This window comes from Nyctibius grandis, chromosome 7 (genome assembly GCF_013368605.1).
Source record: "Nyctibius grandis isolate bNycGra1 chromosome 7, bNycGra1.pri, whole genome shotgun sequence".
Classification (NCBI taxonomy): Eukaryota; Metazoa; Chordata; class Aves; order Nyctibiiformes; family Nyctibiidae; genus Nyctibius; species Nyctibius grandis.
This window is the reverse complement of record NC_090664.1, coordinates 20,149,256-20,167,663: the sequence shown is the minus strand read 5'-3', so window position 1 is coordinate 20,167,663 and position 18,408 is coordinate 20,149,256. Positions and strand designations below refer to the sequence as shown.

The 18,408-nt window shown below is 39.4% G+C and overlaps 1 protein-coding gene across 1 annotated transcript in view; it reads right to left on the bottom strand.

The window, feature by feature from the left end:
* JAZF1 (JAZF zinc finger 1) overlaps window positions 1-18,408 on the bottom strand; it is a 209,431-nt gene that overhangs the window by 83,566 nt on the left and 107,457 nt on the right. Inside the window, exon 2 of the mRNA XM_068405177.1 lies at window positions 6,549-6,621. Coding sequence (XP_068261278.1) covers window positions 6,549-6,621 — 73 coding nt within the window. The remainder of the gene's footprint in view (window positions 1-6,548; window positions 6,622-18,408) is intronic.

Genomic DNA, 18,408 nt, shown 5'->3' with positions numbered 1-18,408 from the left:
GTCTGAGGGCATCACTGCACTTTTACAGAGCTGTGATATTCAATTCAAATACGACAGTATCATATTACAGAAAGGAACAGTCAAATTTTAAGACAAAGGGCAAGAACTGTGGTACTGAGCACTATAAAATGCAGCAAGTCTGAACAGGTGACACAGCAATAGTTTATCAGATTCACTGGCTCAGATTTTCTTGTGTGGAAAAACTGATCTCCAGTAGGATTCCTAAAATGGAAAAATATTTCTTGTCTCTACCCTTTTGCTTCTGAATCATGACATGAGAATTAAGACAGTGCATGCTATACGGAAAAAAAGTTAGGATGGTTTTACTTTAAAAAAAACCTTTGCTTTTTCATTAAAAAAAAACCAAACTATTTTGAGATTAAAAATCAGTTTTTAAGGAGTTTTATGTATTTCTCTGTAGCAGGCCTCAATTAAGTCTATAATGTACCACCAATAATACACCTTCAAAGTTGAGATTTCAGGCCTGAATTAGAAAGACTTGAAGATCTTCTGCTTATCAGGTGAATGCTGCAGTGAATACTTATTTTAGAGGAAGATGCTCACCGTTTCAGAATTCGATTTTGCATACACCTTCTGAGAAAGCATCCATTAAGAAAGCAAGCAAAGAGAAACAAACTTAGTTCTCTCCAGCCCCATGACTTTAAGTTTGATTCCAAACCGTGCCCCAACAGATACTCCAATGATGGTACACAGAAAGCAAGAGGCAAAGAGAAGGAATGTCAAGAGGAGAAACGATGTCCTATCCTAAGCCAGTCAACAGTCTGATGATTAAAACACTCCTAAAGGATCAGAGAGGAGGAAACTGAATCTTGTTCTACCACAAGTTATACAAACAACTTAATGCTCCCGCTTATAGGAAAAAAGGAAGCAAAAGGATTTGCACTGCTGCTGAGAAAATGTTGTATAGAGCTTTTGGGGGGCATATCTAGTTATTTGGTGTGACCTCTAAAAGGCTACAGTGTTTCATCAGCTTCTTATTTAACTACTGCTGATAGTTCAACCCCTAGAAAATCTGTTATTGCAGAACCACAGGAAAAGGTGCAATGTGTTGCAAAAGCTGTGGATGCTCCTAGGTAGCTTTAACATAAATCGTTACACTTACTGAAAGCATGTTTAACTGTTACAACTAACTGCATAGACAGAACCAACTGTCAGAGGAAACCCACTAAACACACAGCAGAGGATATCCTCAGTGATAAAGAACAGATAGGAAGGGAAGAGGCCAGTGGCAAGAGTGAACCTCCTGTATAGAAAGCAGTAAGCAGCACTTTAAATTTCTATCCATCACTGAGCACAGTACCTAAAAAAAAAAAAAGTGAAGGCCAAAGAAATAAAGGACCAGTATCATGTGGCTTGGATACTCTGCTAAGAAACTACACGGATGTATTCAAAGGCCATTGCCTTCAAATCCAAAACATTCTTCTTGTTATTGCATTAGTAACATAATGCACACTAAATATATCACTACCTAAAGACTCACCACTTTTTAACTTTCAAATGATCATTAAATCCTATGGTGTTGGCTGTTAATTTTACTCCTGGAAAAAACAGGTAATAGCAGTAGTACCAGAATTAGCGAGCTGGACAAGACACAGCGACAGTTTGCAGCAGTTAGAACTTTTCATGCAATTATTTCCTTTCACAAATGCATATGCTCACTGAAATGACTGATTTTTACTTCTAGTGGCATTAAAAAAGGAAGCAGAGTTGGGAAATTTGTTCTTGAGAAGTCAATGACCACTAAGAAGAAAGGGAAATGGGGCAAGAAGCCTGGAGCCTACAGGAATTTATAATGGTAACAGTGAGGCAAAACCTTGCTTGTTAAAAATAAAATCTGGAGGAAGGAGCAAAAATGTTAGGACTGGCTCAAAGATGTGCAAAGACAATCTTGGACCATTCACCCAACAATGCCATCCAGTTTTGATCACAGGCTTCATCTGTGCTCCCAGTTGTGCACAAGAATAAACTTTATAGACATTTGACAGCCTCATTCAACAGACGGCCCACAAGCACCACTGAAAACGTTCACCCCGGTGTGCTGTAACTGCTTGCAGGATCGATGCTTAAAACCTATTTTATTATATAACCTTTCTTGGATGATCTCAATTATCAATAGAAAACCACTATTAAAAAAGAACCTGGGATTAATGTAATTAAAAGTATTTTGGTAGCTATTTAAAGATTTTAAGATTACAACAGTCTTTGCTTTCAACATTTCCCTAATACAGCCATTATGTGATTTGCAGTAGAATCACTATATAATTAAGGCAGCTTAGTTTCAGTGGTAGGTGCATTCTAGTTTCTTTTTTTCCCCACCATGATGAAAGTTTTTTATTCAAAGCAATTTCTGTATCTAAGGAAAATGTATTTTATAGAAACAGTTGTTCTGTTTATGGCATATGCTTCCAATAATACAAGTTTCTATGGCACTTCCCACCTTCCATTTTCAAGGTGAAAGGAATTCACTCCAATAAATTATGCTTTCTTCCTATTTCTGGTACTTACAATCTCAAAGTTGAAATATGGCCTGTAAAACTCAATTGTAAAGGATTTTTCATTCATTAAGTTTTGGAATGGAAGATTTTTATTTTTAGCATTTTTTCAGTATTACCTTTTTAGCCAAAGGATGTATTTGTAAGCCTCTGTTGTCTTCTCACTTGTGCTAATAATGCTGGGAAGTTTGTTTTGATTTTTTTTTAAAAAACAACTGTTGCCACAACAGCTGCTTTCATCACTCACAGGTAACCAGCAGTATTCATATTAAACAAATTTTAGAATATGCAACTACTGAGGAGTCTCTCTCCATTAGGCTGCACAAGCCCAAAAGCCTTGACAGTACGCTGCAATGCCAGGGCTTCACATTCCACAGTAACACAGCAAACTCGAGAACTATCACTGCAAAAGTCCCAGACCAACAGACTCAGAGGCACAAACAGCACTACGTAGATTCCAAAAAACACCCAGGAAAATTCACAGTCGTGTTAATTAACTTAAAGCTATAAATACTGTACCTAAGTAGTAGTATAAGCAATAGTAATTATCCACTAATCACTGCACTTCAATGCAATACAAAATATAAAGGTGTCTTGACCCATATACAAAGGAAATACCTCTAAGAAATACAGGAGGTTGTTGGCCCAAGTGCTCATTTGCAACTACTCCTGACAGATCACAGCCAGTGTCCCATTCATGGAGTAGCACCACTGAACTCCTTGCAGACAAACCACTCCTGTATTTATAGGATGGAAGCAGATGAACTGCATCTGCTTTGGCAGTTGTGTGCCTTACTGACTCCAATTTTGTCTGCTAAGACAGCAAATGGAAAGTAAGCAGGGAACAATCATCAATACCGAGGACTGCATTAAGGCTACATGCCTTAATGCTCTCCTCATCTGAGAAGGCTCTCTTCATCTGAGAAAAGGATTTGCAGCAATTCAGTCAGTGCCTGGTGCAAGTGTTTGATGCAATGATAATAAACCATTATGACCTATAATTTATATCTTGTCCACCAGTTGTAAAAGGAACGTTATCTGTCTACACGAGGATCACACACTATGGAAGCTGCATCTGTGTGTAGTTACTGGAGACTGTAATGGCAGTAAATCTCCAGCAGAGAAAGAGACAGAGCCTTATAGATTCAGACGTCCACAATCTGAAGGTTGTTTCAGAACTTAAGGGCACATACAATATTGTCATATTAATGTGCCTGAGAAAATAACCTGGAGTAGAAGGGAAATGGAAAGAGTATGTTTCAGATTGGAAACAAAGACTCCTGTACCCTTCTGTCTCTACTATCTGCTTTATTCTCCCAGCTACCAAACCAGACAACCCAGATTTATGTTTTGTTTTGTTTTAGCTTATAATGGCCACTATACAACAGGGCAATGGGCAGAGCATAAAGCACACCCACTTAATCTTTCTACCACAACATATATTAAAGCATGCATCTTATCACACAATTTTGACAGCCCCTGAGAATCAGAAGTCTCTATTTTCCCAGGCTCCACAAGAGCGTATGGCCCACACAGAACATATTGAATATCCAAACCTGAAGAGGAAGATTATTTTGAGGTCTGGAACTCACAGCAGGAACCAAGCTAAGTTCAGTCCCACTTGGAAGCCATAAAAGCATGGGTTTAAAAAAAGTGCAGCAGTATCTGGTGTTTGATATCTAACAGTATGCAACATGTTTATGACATGTATTAGGCTACAAAATCTGAGTTCATAGCCTGGGACAACAAAGCAGAACTCGGCTCTGGCATATGTAGTGGGAAATAGAAAGGCATGTCTCATACTGTAATGGATATTGCTGCTCCCTCAAGAGCTTGAGCTGCATAGAGCAGGTGGTTCAATGAAAGATACCAGCACTTTGGAAAAAATTAAAGTACAATTAAAAGAGCAATTAAATAGCAGCTGGTTTAAATAATAGTCAATTCAGATTGGGTTTTACTGTAAGAACAACTCAATTCAGTTCTGCAGAATTATTTCTCAGAATTGAAAAGGTAAGAAAGTTTGGCCAAAATATGCAGTGACCAACTAAAACTGTCTCAGTCACACAGAACTCGGTTAAAGAGGTTACCAAAATCATGAAATCTAGATGAGGTATCACTTTCAAACTACTTTAAAAGCAGTCTGATTCCAAGTTGGACAATCGAGTCCTGTGGCACTTTCTGTGGTCTTAAAACAGCTTTTCCCTCATTTTCAAAAAAACTTCCCCCTCCCTCACATTAAGTAGAATAACCACAAAAGCAACAAGAGAAAACACCCAAGTATATAACGGAAAGAGGGAAACACACCAACATACATAACAACATACCAAGCCTACCTATTGGGGGGAAAAAAGAAAACCAAAAAAAGAAAAACAAAAACAACCAAAAAACCAAAACAACAAAAAAAAGAAAACCAAAACAAGAAAACCAAAACAAGAAAACAAAAAAAAAAGAAAAACAAAAAAAAGAAAAACAAAAAAAAAAAAAGAAAAGTTTTACACATTAAATGAGATCAACAGAAGTGTGTGTTAAAAAGGGTCATGGTTAATTTCAAAATATGCTTTAAAGTGCAGGACTGTCTCCAGGAAGAACAGGAGTTACTTGCCAAGTAGGAAATCATGTCAATACCAGCTATTCTTAATCATCATAGTCTCATGTAGTGGAGAAAATTTAGTCATTTCACCAAGTGAACACCACTTATTACTTTCATACCTCAAAGTCTTATTTTCCCCACCCACTGACACCCTTTCTCTGCAGCAAATATTATACAAAGCCAAATGGTGGATTCTGTATTTGAAAAAGTTTGTTTGTTTGTTTGTTTTTCATTTTTAACATGAAGTAAAATTAGAAAGAAAAATAATGTGTTATGTATAACCCATGAGAGTTTGAATCAACTCAGTCTATCCTGAATTAAATTTTGGGTTAATCTTCCAGGCTTGTGAGTTTTTACCTTGTCCCCTAGACAGCAAAGATACAAAAGGGAACTGGTGTCGCATGTATAAAAACCAATAATCCCATACAGAATATTTTCCAAGAAATGCATTTCCAAAATGCAACTGGAACTTTCAACTGCAGTACACCTGATCAAAAAAAGTGATGTAAAAGAAGGCAAAATAATCCCAGAATAGCAGTATGTTGATTTATCTAGAACAAGAGAAAGGGTTTAATAAATGAGGAATTACACTTCCTGTACAGTGTTCATTTACGATTAGAAGACTTCTTGGCAAATGTACTGAAAAGGGGGCACTGCAACTGCACAAAACCATCTTTCCTTTCCACGCAGCGTGCTCCACGGGTCACTCTCCTCCCACAGGAAAAGTAATCTGAGCTACCTCCTTTGAATTCTGATATGTGCTTAGGTGTGAGGGAAAAGGAGCAGCTCTCAGGCTGCTCTTTACCGTAACACAGCCTGAGACACGAGCAGCCCTTCCATTCCTCCATGCTGTGGTACTCTGGAGGTTTCAGTTCTGCCATCAGTCGATAACTAAAAAGCCAAGGCTCTGTTATTTCAAGAAATGCTTTAAAAATAGGTTTAATTGCTTAAAATTTTCAAGTTTCAGGTTATACAGGGCTGGTAAGCAAGACTTTTTAAAGATACACACTGTAGTTGAAAAACCTCTGAAGTACTGTAAAAAATTATCTTACATATAGGACTATTATCAGTTAAATTTTGCTTTTGATTGAAAAAAAATTCTTTTTCTACTCACCTGTGTGGAGCACAAGAAAGCAGAAAAATAAGTAAAGACAAGTTATCTTGTCTTGCACAAGATTTAGCTTAAACATAAAAGGCTAAAACCTCATCCCCTAAGTATCTGAGTGGTGTAGCTGAAGGGCTGGCTGCTTGTGCCCTATGTAAAAGCAATTAAAAATTTAGTTAAATTTTAATTCAACTGTCTTTCCAAAACAGGTGTTACCATAGTGTCATACAACACGAAACAAAATAGAGTGCATATATAAACATACTATTTTGGCATATACATATATACACATATTGTGCAAACCAAGATCAGTTAATACCTGAAAAATAACCACACTTACCTGTTAATGTAACTTAGAGCAACGTAGGTTGGCTGCTGAAGTTCTTGTTTCTCTAATACACGAGGGTCTGTATCTGGAATAAAAAATACATACACTGAATTGAGTTTTCTATATTTATATTGAAACATATGGGACTGTATACTACAAAGTGACATAAGTGAAGACAAGAGACACAAAATAGCTTAACCCAGTTTATCCATATAGAGTACACTTAGCACAGCACAATCATTCGTTCATTCATTCATAAAGACAGTATTGCATTACTTTACACAAGAATTTGAAACATCAACAGCAATGTCATTTCCAACTGTCACACAAACTTTCACAATCCCCCTCATAAATATTAGTTTTCACTGCTTTCCATGATTTGCAGTGTTAAAAAGATCAAGATTTCTTTTCTAATGTAGCTATTTCTGAATATGGTTGACACATTTTGAAATGCTTCAAGAGTGATTAGATCTCTTCAGCTCTACAGCGTACTTTTCTTCTGCATCTCTAAGTTTTGCTTTCTCCCTTCTCTGCAGCTTATTTTCTGGAGCTCTCAATCAGAAAAGTCATACAAAAATGCACTTGAAGCAAAATGCTTGCGAAGCAGGGCATTGCCCACCAAAAGCCCTGAAGCAAACACAATCCAATTCACTCGAGTGCTTTCTCACTCAAATGAAAGAATATGTTTTCAATCACTGTTTCCATTGTCCTTTTCAGTTAAGTTTTGCTTTTATCTAACAAAGTAGTAGTCTCTGTTTAAATTTCTGAAACCAAAACCAAGGGAGTATGCTCATAGTTTACATAGTTTTCTTACACAAAAAAGTAGGATTGTATTGAGGTTTCAAATACAAGCCTTGCCCTGCATTGTAGAAATGCACCTGTAGGAGCTGAGCATAAACAGTCTTCAAAAGTTCCCAATGGAAAATGTGCATCATGCCTGTGCAGATCACTACATAGCCATTAACAACGTATACTATGCATTACTTCAGAAGCAATTCTAAGTGCAACTTCTACATTTTAACTAAAAAAATTACAAACTGCTTTTACTAAATCACTGCCCATAGCACTGCTGCTATTCATCTTTTATTTCTGAGGAACATCTACTTATGTTGGGGTGGTGGGGGGAGGCAGGAGAGGAACCCCAAGCAAAACACGTATTTTGGATTGTTCTCCCTTCGTCCTACAACTTTAAGCATTGTTAATCTTTAAAAGCTCATTATGCTGATTAGTCACATTTGTTTGATCCGATCAGTTGCTTCTGGTGGTTTTTGTGTGTTTTGTTTCACTTTTAAAACATGATAAAATTATTTTCATATCTGTCTCTGCTGCCCTGCCTTAAGGAAGATTTTTAACTGAACCGAACGGGGACTGCGCTTGAGGTAGGTTCATTGGTCACACCAATGCCCGAGGCAGATAATGTCTTTATTCAGTGAGCAGGGAATCCCCTGTCCCACCCCCTCAAAGCTCAGACAGATCCTAATCTTTCTTCCTACATTTGCTCCTGCAAAGCTCAGGCTCCAGGATTTGCTAACATGCCATTATCGATATGTCCCTAAAGTGATAAATACCTTTAAGGAAGTTCAGAGAAGAGGGGTGAAAGCACAAGTGCCAATCCAACCAGCAACCCCAAGCCTGTTATGCTTAAAAGGAGCAGATCTTGCCGGTGCTTGGGGAAATTCTGCAGTAATTACCAGCACACCATGCTCTGCTCAATATTAAGCTAACCAAAGACAGCAAAGCATCAGCTGTCTTCCATGTTATCTTTATAATTTGCTTCTCTGAGGCAAAGTTTGGTTCATGCAACACACAAATTTCTTTTACTTGCCTTTGTTTCTACAAAACCCATAGCCATTTAGCAGACCAAGCATACAACTGCTGTCATGGTGAGATCCGTTAGATTTATACCTCGGTGGTGCACGACCTGCCATGAAACTGTCTCGAGTTCAGAACGTCTGCAGAGCATTAATCCCAGCCAGGACTATCTGAAAACTGCCTCAGCCCACGTTTAGGCATCTGTGATTAAATGACTACGTCTCTGCTAATCCAGTTCTTAAATGGGATTAACCTCCATCTACAAACAACAGTTTCTGTGACTGAAGGAGACAAAATTGGGGATGGGACAACATCAGAGTGCTGCATGTATCTGTGGGAGAGGACAAGGGAAAGCTCTAATGAAGAGTCTACCACCCTTCTGCTGCTCACCCGCAGCTCACCATAACACCAGCTGAAGATGAAAACGCAAAGACAAAAACCAAAAGCCCCATAACTTTTGTAGGAGCATGTCATCAAAGCACAGAGAAGTCTGCCTGCTGGCACCTGCACAAAGCAGAGTCCGGTCTCTCAGTAGGTGCTGCCTGACACACAAGGAACACACTGCACACAGTCTCTATTCAGCGTATCTATCCCTTCCCCCTCCACATAATCAGACTTCACGTGTATTCCAAGTCAAATGTGTTGTATATCCCAATTCCACCAAAAAATAATCCAGGATGTGGTCAAGAAAATGTTTATTAATTTAGCACTCAAAATGCTTGACATGTTTTTATTCCTCTTGCAACCAGCTGCTGGGTTGCTGGTCACAAGGACGTTGCATTCAGTTCTGCACTGTAGCAGGATCTATACATAACGCTGTTGGATATTATTTCTCTTCCCTGGCTGTAATAAGAGAAGATAAAAAGAAAGCACAGAACCTTGCGCTGGGGCCACTGCATGGCCATCAGAGAAGAGCAGAAAGGAGCAGAGACCAGGCCAGCTGTGCCACGCGTGCCAGCAGCCACACGGCTCCAGCACAGCCCCTCCCCAGGTGGAGGGGCACAAAGGCCGCACCAGCAGCCCCACTGCACCCACCTAAAACCTGCACAGCCTCACTATCCAGGGCATGTGTACGCTTTGCTCACCACTGCCAGATTTTTTCTCACCGTCTTAAAATGCCACCGGCCCGTTCCTTCCCACCTCCATTCCCTCTTCCTCATCCTCTGCCCAACCTCAGCCGGCACCTTTCCTCTCACCTGCCCCTTCCTAACCCCAATTCTTGCTATTTGTCCTGCCTCCCCCGTCATTCTCTCCTGCCCTCGCTGCCCACTCCTCTCCCCTCAAAATGTCCCGACACATGAAGAAGTTAAAAATCACATGGAGGCATCTACAAGCACTTGTTCACTCTTGTACCACAGGACTGAACATATATACAAATTCTTTCCCTGTACTGCCCTCTTCCCCACAGCCCCTGACTCTCCCCCTCCAACTTATTGCACATTACTTCCAATTTAGACAGTCTTGACTTACTTTCTTAATGTTAGCACACTTTTGACCACAGGGTAAATATACATTATTGTTAACAACTACAAAAAGACCACAACTATCCCAGGCTAGCTTAAAAAAAAAAAAAAAAAAAGACCGTAATTAGCATTTTCTTCTTTCTTTTTTTTTTTTTTTTAAGATAGCAAAAACACAGCTACAGTGAGATTAAGTAGCAGTATTCCCTGATGCTGAACCTTCAAGCCCGGACTACAAGTGCTCTGCTCTCTCACACCTAAGCACACTCATACAGACACTAGCACTGTTTTCTAACACCACACATGCTGCCCAGATCCACAGCCTCCCAACACGTGTCACGCCACTGACCAGGATGTTAACGTATCAGCCAATACTCTCAACCATCTGAGTTGGGGATGAGGAGCATGGGAGGCAAAAAATCTGTTGTCAATCTCACAAAATGGCCCTCTATAATGTAAAATGTTTAGTCAATGTTTCTTCAAACACACATAAGCTGGTCAGTCAGCCAAAAGTAGCCTAAATAGTTTCCAAACTGATACAAAAATCGGAGATCTCCAAACCCCCTTGCTTTCTAACTTTCCTCACTGAAGTGGGAAGCTAGGTGCGGCTGGGTAAGGAGTCCGAAAGAAAACTCAATAACACCAGAGTGTGTTATTAAGCAGGCATTCTTTATTGCAGCGCTGGGCAGCACTGGGGATTATCCACCATGAGTGCTCCACCGGTTTGGCAAATTTTCAGAGAATATATACCATAACGCTATACATAGTCATAGGATTTCCGAGAAGTCATTTACATAGCCATGAGATATGCAAATGTCCGTTCGCATGCGCAGTTGTTTTCCCTGGTGGTCGTCGGGGGTCTTTAGATGAAAGCTTGTAGTCTTCCTCACTGTGTTCGCTGATTGACCCCTGCTTCTGCGCAAACTCCGTCTGAGGATCACATAGGCCACGTCCTTCAAGGTAGCTGTTGCAATTCCCTTATCTCATGCATCGCCCATCCTATGGCCCAGCCATCTGAAGTGAGACCATCCTGGAGCCTCCTTATCTTACAGTCATTACCACTTTTCAAATTGTAAAAACTTCCCTTTGTTTTGTATATCTACGTTAATCGAGTGTCTAAGGTATTTTCAACATCCCTTGCTCTTGGGGACCCCAACTGTTTCAAAACAGACACCTATAATGGATTAAACACTCACAGATGACAAATCTTTTTCTTGAAAAGTATTTAAGCAGTACAACCTAGGACTGATCTGAGGTCCCTGTCTTATAAGAAAAATATCCAGACACACCAAAACAACTACAGATTTTGAAGGGACTGGTTGATCAGGATTACTTTAACTAGTTACCCTTGCTTCTTGAATTAACATGGCCTATCTAAGACTCACTACTTCATTAGTTTTGCTGTAACACTTTAAATCTGCTAGAACAAATTGCCACCCGCTGTACATTAGCTGCCTTCATTACTTGTCTCTTCTCATAAGCATTATGTTCCATTGATTTCATTCCACAGTGGGAAGAGAGAAAGCACTACATACTTTCTCTAATGCTGTGGGGTTTTTTTTAGCCATGTTCTCTTATTTTACTATGGTGTTAGATTTTGGAAATCCTGTTTTTTTTCTTTTTCTTTAATGAAATGTTATAAAAATATAATTTTTATTTCACATAAACTACCCTGGGGTTTAGTTCCAGATCTCCCCCACCTCACTATTAAAAGACTGAAGTGTGGGCACTAACACCCACGAGAGAGTTACTCAACTAATCATCTGTAGGATTAGACACCTTCAATTTCTCACATCCACAACCTGTTTCATGCTGGGCAACCAGACAAGTAGTATGGGTGTATAATTAAGGCTAAGACCATAAATTGCACTGTGCCATCTTTGAACTGCTCAGAGGAAGCCAGGCGTTTTCTGTGGAGCGTGTTCTAGCAAAATGAATCACTGACTACTGAACTAAGCTACGATTACTAAATCCCCTCTCGTTCTAGCAAAATGAATCACTGACTACTGAACTAAGCTACGATTACTAAATCCCCTCTCACTCTACACAGAAATAACTTGCAGCTTGAAAACACTGCAAAATCCTAACTTGGTGAAGTACTTTAAAGAGGGCAAATAATAAAAAAGGCACATGCATCCTGTGTAAGTACAGTCTTCACCAATTATATAACTTTGTTCTACATGAGTATTTCTGCACAAAAATACATGCCACATCTTCATTGTTATATAATGGAGCAATAAGTTTTGCCCTACAAGATACAAGAAAGTTATCAGAAGCAACTTCACATGAGAACTTCACGTTCATAAAGTTCCTGCATTTAAATCACCATAAAAAATCACTTTTCACCTTATAAAGGGCACACAGAAAAGTGCTAACAAATTTCAGTGGCATTATTTTACAACCGCAAGCTTTCTTCTTACAGGGACTAGGAAAGGTCACCACCACTAGCAAAGAGGTAAAGATAGTCTCAGAAGAAAAAATAATGACTTAAAGGAGGTAAAATTTAAACTACTCTTCAATGTCTGGAATATGAAGTGGCCAGTGCTGCTTTTACCCCACTGTGCCACCACTTAACAAGCAGAGGTGAGATCAAGATTGACAAGAGTCCAGGTACCGAAAGAAGGACATATGAATCCCTGTTCATGTACAAATGAAGTGACCAGATTTTCAAGATTTTTTGGTAGCTGTAACCCTCCAACAGATTTCACTGATGATGTAGGTATTACATTTTAGGGGTGTAGGGGGGGTGTCCATATCTTAAAAAGACTTAGGTTTGAAAAACATGTCTTCTATCAACCATGCTGTTACTTAAGCCAAATAGCTGCAACACAGGCAAAAAGACAAAACTCCCCTCGCCAGCCCAAGGGGGTTATTTCTGTTTCTGTTTAATCTCAAAAAGAGTAACAAAATGCCTCAAATGTTATGAAAATAATGGCCCTGCAAAGGATTTTAAAAGCACTAAAACTCATATTTACAAGGACCAAGGACTTGAAGTATGATCTCTCGCTCCCACGTCACTCGGAGATGTTTATGATAATCTCACCTTTTTGTGCGAGATCAGCACAAGATCACAGTGAAATGAACTGCCAACACAGAGGTGCCCCAGATTCACAACTGGCTTTGTCAGAACATCCGTACACACACTCCACTCGCCCACCACCAGGTTCACTGAGTGCCTGTCTTGTATTTCACTTGGCCTTGAAAACTGGCTGATATAAGTCAGCTCAGCTAATTAATTAAAACCTACACTTCCCTTGAAACTAGCTCGCTTCACTAATGATGCCAAGACAAACATTTCTGTTGGCTTCCTCAAAAGTCCACAATTGTTCTTACATGGATGTAGCTTAAAAAGCCAGAAAGAGATAAAGTCAATGTTACTGGAAACTGTTGCTCATCCAAAACCTCCACTACAAGGCAGTCACTATGAATTTCACAGTTTCAATCTCAAATGCAGTGTTATTCAGGTCTTCTTATGAAATTAAAGGATAAGATCACAGACAGCTATGATTTTACAGATATTAACATGGTCCCCTCATTACATCTTTAATAGAAAAAAATTTTCCCTCATCTGCACAAAGGAGATGATGCTCTACACTTCAAAGTAGAGCATTTATCCAGAACACTGGAGGATAAATACCATGATTCTGCAAGAGTTTTAAACCTACCTGACATCAGGAACACCTTTAATATTTACACACAAGTTTAAGCTCTTTCCAAGATCAAGGTGTTAAATGCCACAGAGATGGACTTATCAAAATGTGTGAAACAGATTAGATACCAAACTCTTCTGCATTTCCAGATTAAGCTCTCATTAAACAGATGTCTAAGAAAGCTACATTCAGGCAAGCAAAAACAAGAAAACACCGTATTTATTTCAACTTTCACACTTTCAGTGAACATTAGAGGCTTCAGGATATTTTTTTTTAGCACAAAATTCTCCCTGTTTGGTCTATCCCAGACTTGCAACGATTTCTCAGTTAGCTGCAAACAGTTTATTTCCCCCATCAAATTGCTCATAAGTGCACGAAGCCATCAAAAAAAAAACCCTGAAAGACACAGGCCTCATAAATATTACAAGAAGGTCACGAAACTGCAGTCTTTTTGGCTGGCTGGGAGACAGCTCTATCTGGCTGACAGTGCTCTGCTGGCACTCTGCTGCTGCTCAAACCAGACCTATGTACCTTCCACTCAGCAACTGATTGATTGCAATTGCTGCATTACTGCAGAAGGATAACAGAGTCCAAAGCCAAGGTAAGGCACCATAGGTCACAGTCCAAAGTTTAAACTACTACGGACCTCTCCTAAAGCCCGCAAGCACAAAAAAGTCAGCATTAATCTTAACAACTGCAAATTACATATTACGCACGTAGGCAAGTTGTTAGCAAAAAGAAATACCAAACAGAAGGTTTATTTAAATGAAGGCTGCCTCAGGAAAAAAAGCCAACAAGTATATAGGGGGAATGCACACACACAGCTGGAAGGCATAGAAAGCAGCATCTGCTAACTTAACACCCCGGTTTAGCACACACTAGCCTCTTTACATAGGCGCCCCTCACAAGGGAGCCAGGCAGTCTTCGTGAAAGTTCCTGAAGAAAATGCGAAATTGTAAGAACAGCCTCTTCATAGGAAACGCACCCTGATCCCAGGGACAACTCTCCAGCATTTTACCTTCGCTGAGTGTCATGACTGCAGAACCTGTAAGAAGCAGCCAGAGGATATCACTGCAAGAGGGACCATATAAAAAAGGGGGCCACAGAAGTTCAAAAGCAGCGGGCTGAAAATTAAAGCACAAAAACCTCCAAGAACACCACAACCAACAGCATCAATTCACTGCTGCAGACCAGCACAAGTGAAACAATTTTATAACACAAACTCTGTGAGACACAAGAACTCAGAGCTTTGTCGTACAAGAAAACGGTATCAAGCAAACAGAAGGGTAAAACATTTTTTATGTAACACTATTACTGAGCTATCCTGTTTTATCCTTGCAAGCTGCCACTATTTAATTCAAACTGTGAACTCTTAGAAGTCATGACCATTCCTTACCTCCCATTGCCCAGCCAAGCAGGGTTCTGACTACAGCTTCACATGTCCTAATTTAATACATAATTACTAAAAGGATTTCAGGTTAAAATGGCAGCTCAGCAACACAACTGAGTATATTATTTGACATTTTCAGGTTTTAATTTAAAAACCAAATAGCCAGGTAAACGTAAACACAAGGATTTGCAAATCTTCTGAAAAGCACCTTCCGTTTAAAAAAATTATTTGTGATATAACCATATGTAAGAAAAAGATACTTCAGATACAGACAACAGAAAACAGAGAGAATGCATGGAGACCAATCATGGATCCTGAATCTTTAAAATGTTCTAATTTCTGCAATTAAGTTAATTATTGCATACTAGTAAGTGACCACAGTGCTCCTCAGCTGCTGAAAGCAACCTTTGGATCTGTCATGCTGTCTTCAGATCGGCAATTAAAGTGAAAAATGAGAGTGTGCATAACTTTCCAGTGCCATTTATTATATATAAATATCACAACACACAAATAAGAACAGGACAGAGGTTCTCAACCCAAACACTTGATCAACTTAGTCATGCCTTCATCTGTTTATTTGAAAATATATTACTTTGCTACTCTTATGGTCCTTATTATGGTTAATCTAGTTTTCCTTTGCCAGAAATTAAAAGAACTTTCCATCCCTCTGTCCTCAAAATAATTTGCATTAACTGAGGTTGGATAGTATCAAACATGCTAGGATAACCACGAGGTAGAGGATGGATCCTCTAGCAGATGGGGCAATCTGGTTGACCAGAACTTGCCTGAGGTTGCCCTAAGAGTTGCTTTCTCGCTTTACAACAATTTACAGTACTGTAAACCAAGTGCAGAGTTTGTGAAATTCTTTATTTAAAAGCTTAAAAGAAAAAAGGATCATATACTGTAAGTGTTCTCAGTGGGAAGCTTGAGGGCCATATGCAGTCTGTGAGGAACAACATCACAGCTCCCTTCCCATACCTGCAAGATGTGTGAGCTCGCTGCGTACAATCCTGCATCTGAACCCCGTCTCTCCGGCACGGGAGCATAACTAGCATCCTCTCTCAGCAGAGAAATTCAGGCTGTGGCCTTTTCTGGTCCCATTATAAGCTGGTCCGATTAGAGATATAGCCCAGTCCACCTGGGCCTCCTCAGACCTCCAGCACAGCTTAACAACAGGCTACCACCTACGGCCACTTCAGCATGTGGTTCTCTCCAGCAGAAGGACTGGCACCTGATGAACCAGTTTTTAAGCCATCTCCCATGTGCCCCCTCCTCTGAAAACCCACCTAAAACACCAGCAGCAACTACGAAGCAGGGAGCTGTGCAGGAGGGTATAACCATAATTCATTAAGAGAATATTACCATGCACTGTGATTGCAGACATCCTCATTATATTCTCGGTAGCTCATGTCTCAGAATATAGAAAGTAATGCTGTAAATCAGGTACTTAATTTCTATTCAAACGGAACGCAATTGCTGGTAACTAGCTGCAGAGCTACAAATGCCAAAAAGGCGTCTGGTGATCTTTCAGATGTAGTGAACTGCAAGTATACTTCATGTGCCGTGATTCTTTTCCACTTATTATGTTAATTAGTTTTTATTTGAAACACACAATTATTACTGCAACCAAATGGGATAATTAATGGTTACTTTTAATAGGTAAAATATTCATTAATCAAATCAACAGGAGATCAGCAGAGTGTTAGAAAGGTCCCTTAGAGAATGGGGGAAAAAAAAAAGTATGCTGCTACTCCATTTTATTTTACTTTTTAAATTGTGAGATGTATTCCATTTTTAAGCATTTGAAATGTTAACATCTTGCTTGCAACTTCTAAGTACAAATATACTTAATGAAGCTTGAAATAGAGAAAAATTAGAATGCCATTTTCACGGAATTTCTCGATGTTTAATTCAAGTCAAATAATCTTACAAGGTGCCACTAGAGAGTGTTAAAATAAAAGGTCCATTCTCACTTAACAGCCAAGCACACAGGACATAACATATATTATTAGTACTCTCTAAAATGATCCCATTTCAATAATGAAATGAATATTTTTATTCCTCATCACGCTATGATGTTTCTTTTGTCTGAGAGTTTTAAAAACTCATATACTGCGGAAAGGTACTCACCTTTAATTCACCAGACTCGGAACCTCCCCAAAATTAATTTTAAAAAACCAAGTCCATAATTTAGGGGTATTATTATATTCTGAAACAACAATAAAACCACCTTCGTGGCATGCAGCACCCTTCCCAAACATACCCAGCATGATGCTCTTTTTAATCACTTTTGTAGGTCCAGACTACACTCGGTGCCCTCTGCACCAGCGGTAACACCACAGCTATGCTGGCAGAGCCCTCTAATGGGGACACAGCAAGAGCAAACCAAAAGGACTTCTCTTGTTGACATAGCTGTATCACCTCCCCAGATGACACACAGGTCCAATAAAAACACTCTGCCAGCACAGCTGTGACCCCCCCTGGGGGGCAAGCGGGTATGGGGATGCCTGTCGGGAAAGCGTTCTTCATTCCCTGCGCTGATAGACTGTAGAGAAAGGAGGAAAAGGGCTGGTGGGTCCTTTCCAACACAGACCCAGCCCTGCACGCAGATTTTCTAGGTGTTCCGTCAAAAACCTCTGTTTCCAAAATTCATACATTTCTCCACTCTCTAAGGTCATACACATCATTACCCATTACATTTGGAAGCCGAAAAATGAGGAGCGTTCATCTTGCGTTCAGCATTTTGCCAAAATAACAAGGAAATAATTTTTGGAGTTGGCAATGGATTGATTGAGGGTTGAGTTTAGTGGGTTTCTATGAGAACCCAGGCCTGGCCTGGGCAAATTCATTGGGAGGTTTGGCCTTTTTTGGGCAAAACCTGGTGAACTAGTAGTAGAAGAGCCATCTTTACATAAACCACAAGTCTGTGCTTTTTCAAATCAAGCATGTGAGGTGAGTACATGCTTAAATCCGTAACCTAGGATAAACAGTTTTGCATAAAGCAAGCAGTTATTTCAAAACAGCTAGTTTTCCCATTAAAAAAAAATGAAAATTTATAGGTTTGTGTTTTGCCTTTTTATTATTATTACTCAAACCTTTGTTCTCATCTAGTTTTAATAATGAAAACCTGGCTAAACATTCCAAAATAAATAAAACCTAGTATTACTTTAAATAAAAGTTCAAAATATATATCTTGACAGTTCTGATGCTTGAGGGTTTTATTTCCCAAAGTAGTAATGATCTCCAGGAGTTAAAATAACATGATTACATCCCAACTCCATGGCCAGCTAAACCACAACTGAACTTCAGTGGCACATATTTCATCTGCAATGTCAGAAGATCTCCATTTCAGACTATCAACATAGCACTAAATTTTCAAGTGTCATTGAAAACAGGCCACTTCTAATTTTAGCTGGAAAGACTAAAATGAACCACTATAGGCAGCACAGCTAGTATTTCACAAATTAAACCTCTTCATCTTTACCAGGAATCAAAAAGGAAAGCTTTTTACTGTAAGTTATTTACTGTGTCTTCACACCTCTGCAAACAGTGGTTGCAGG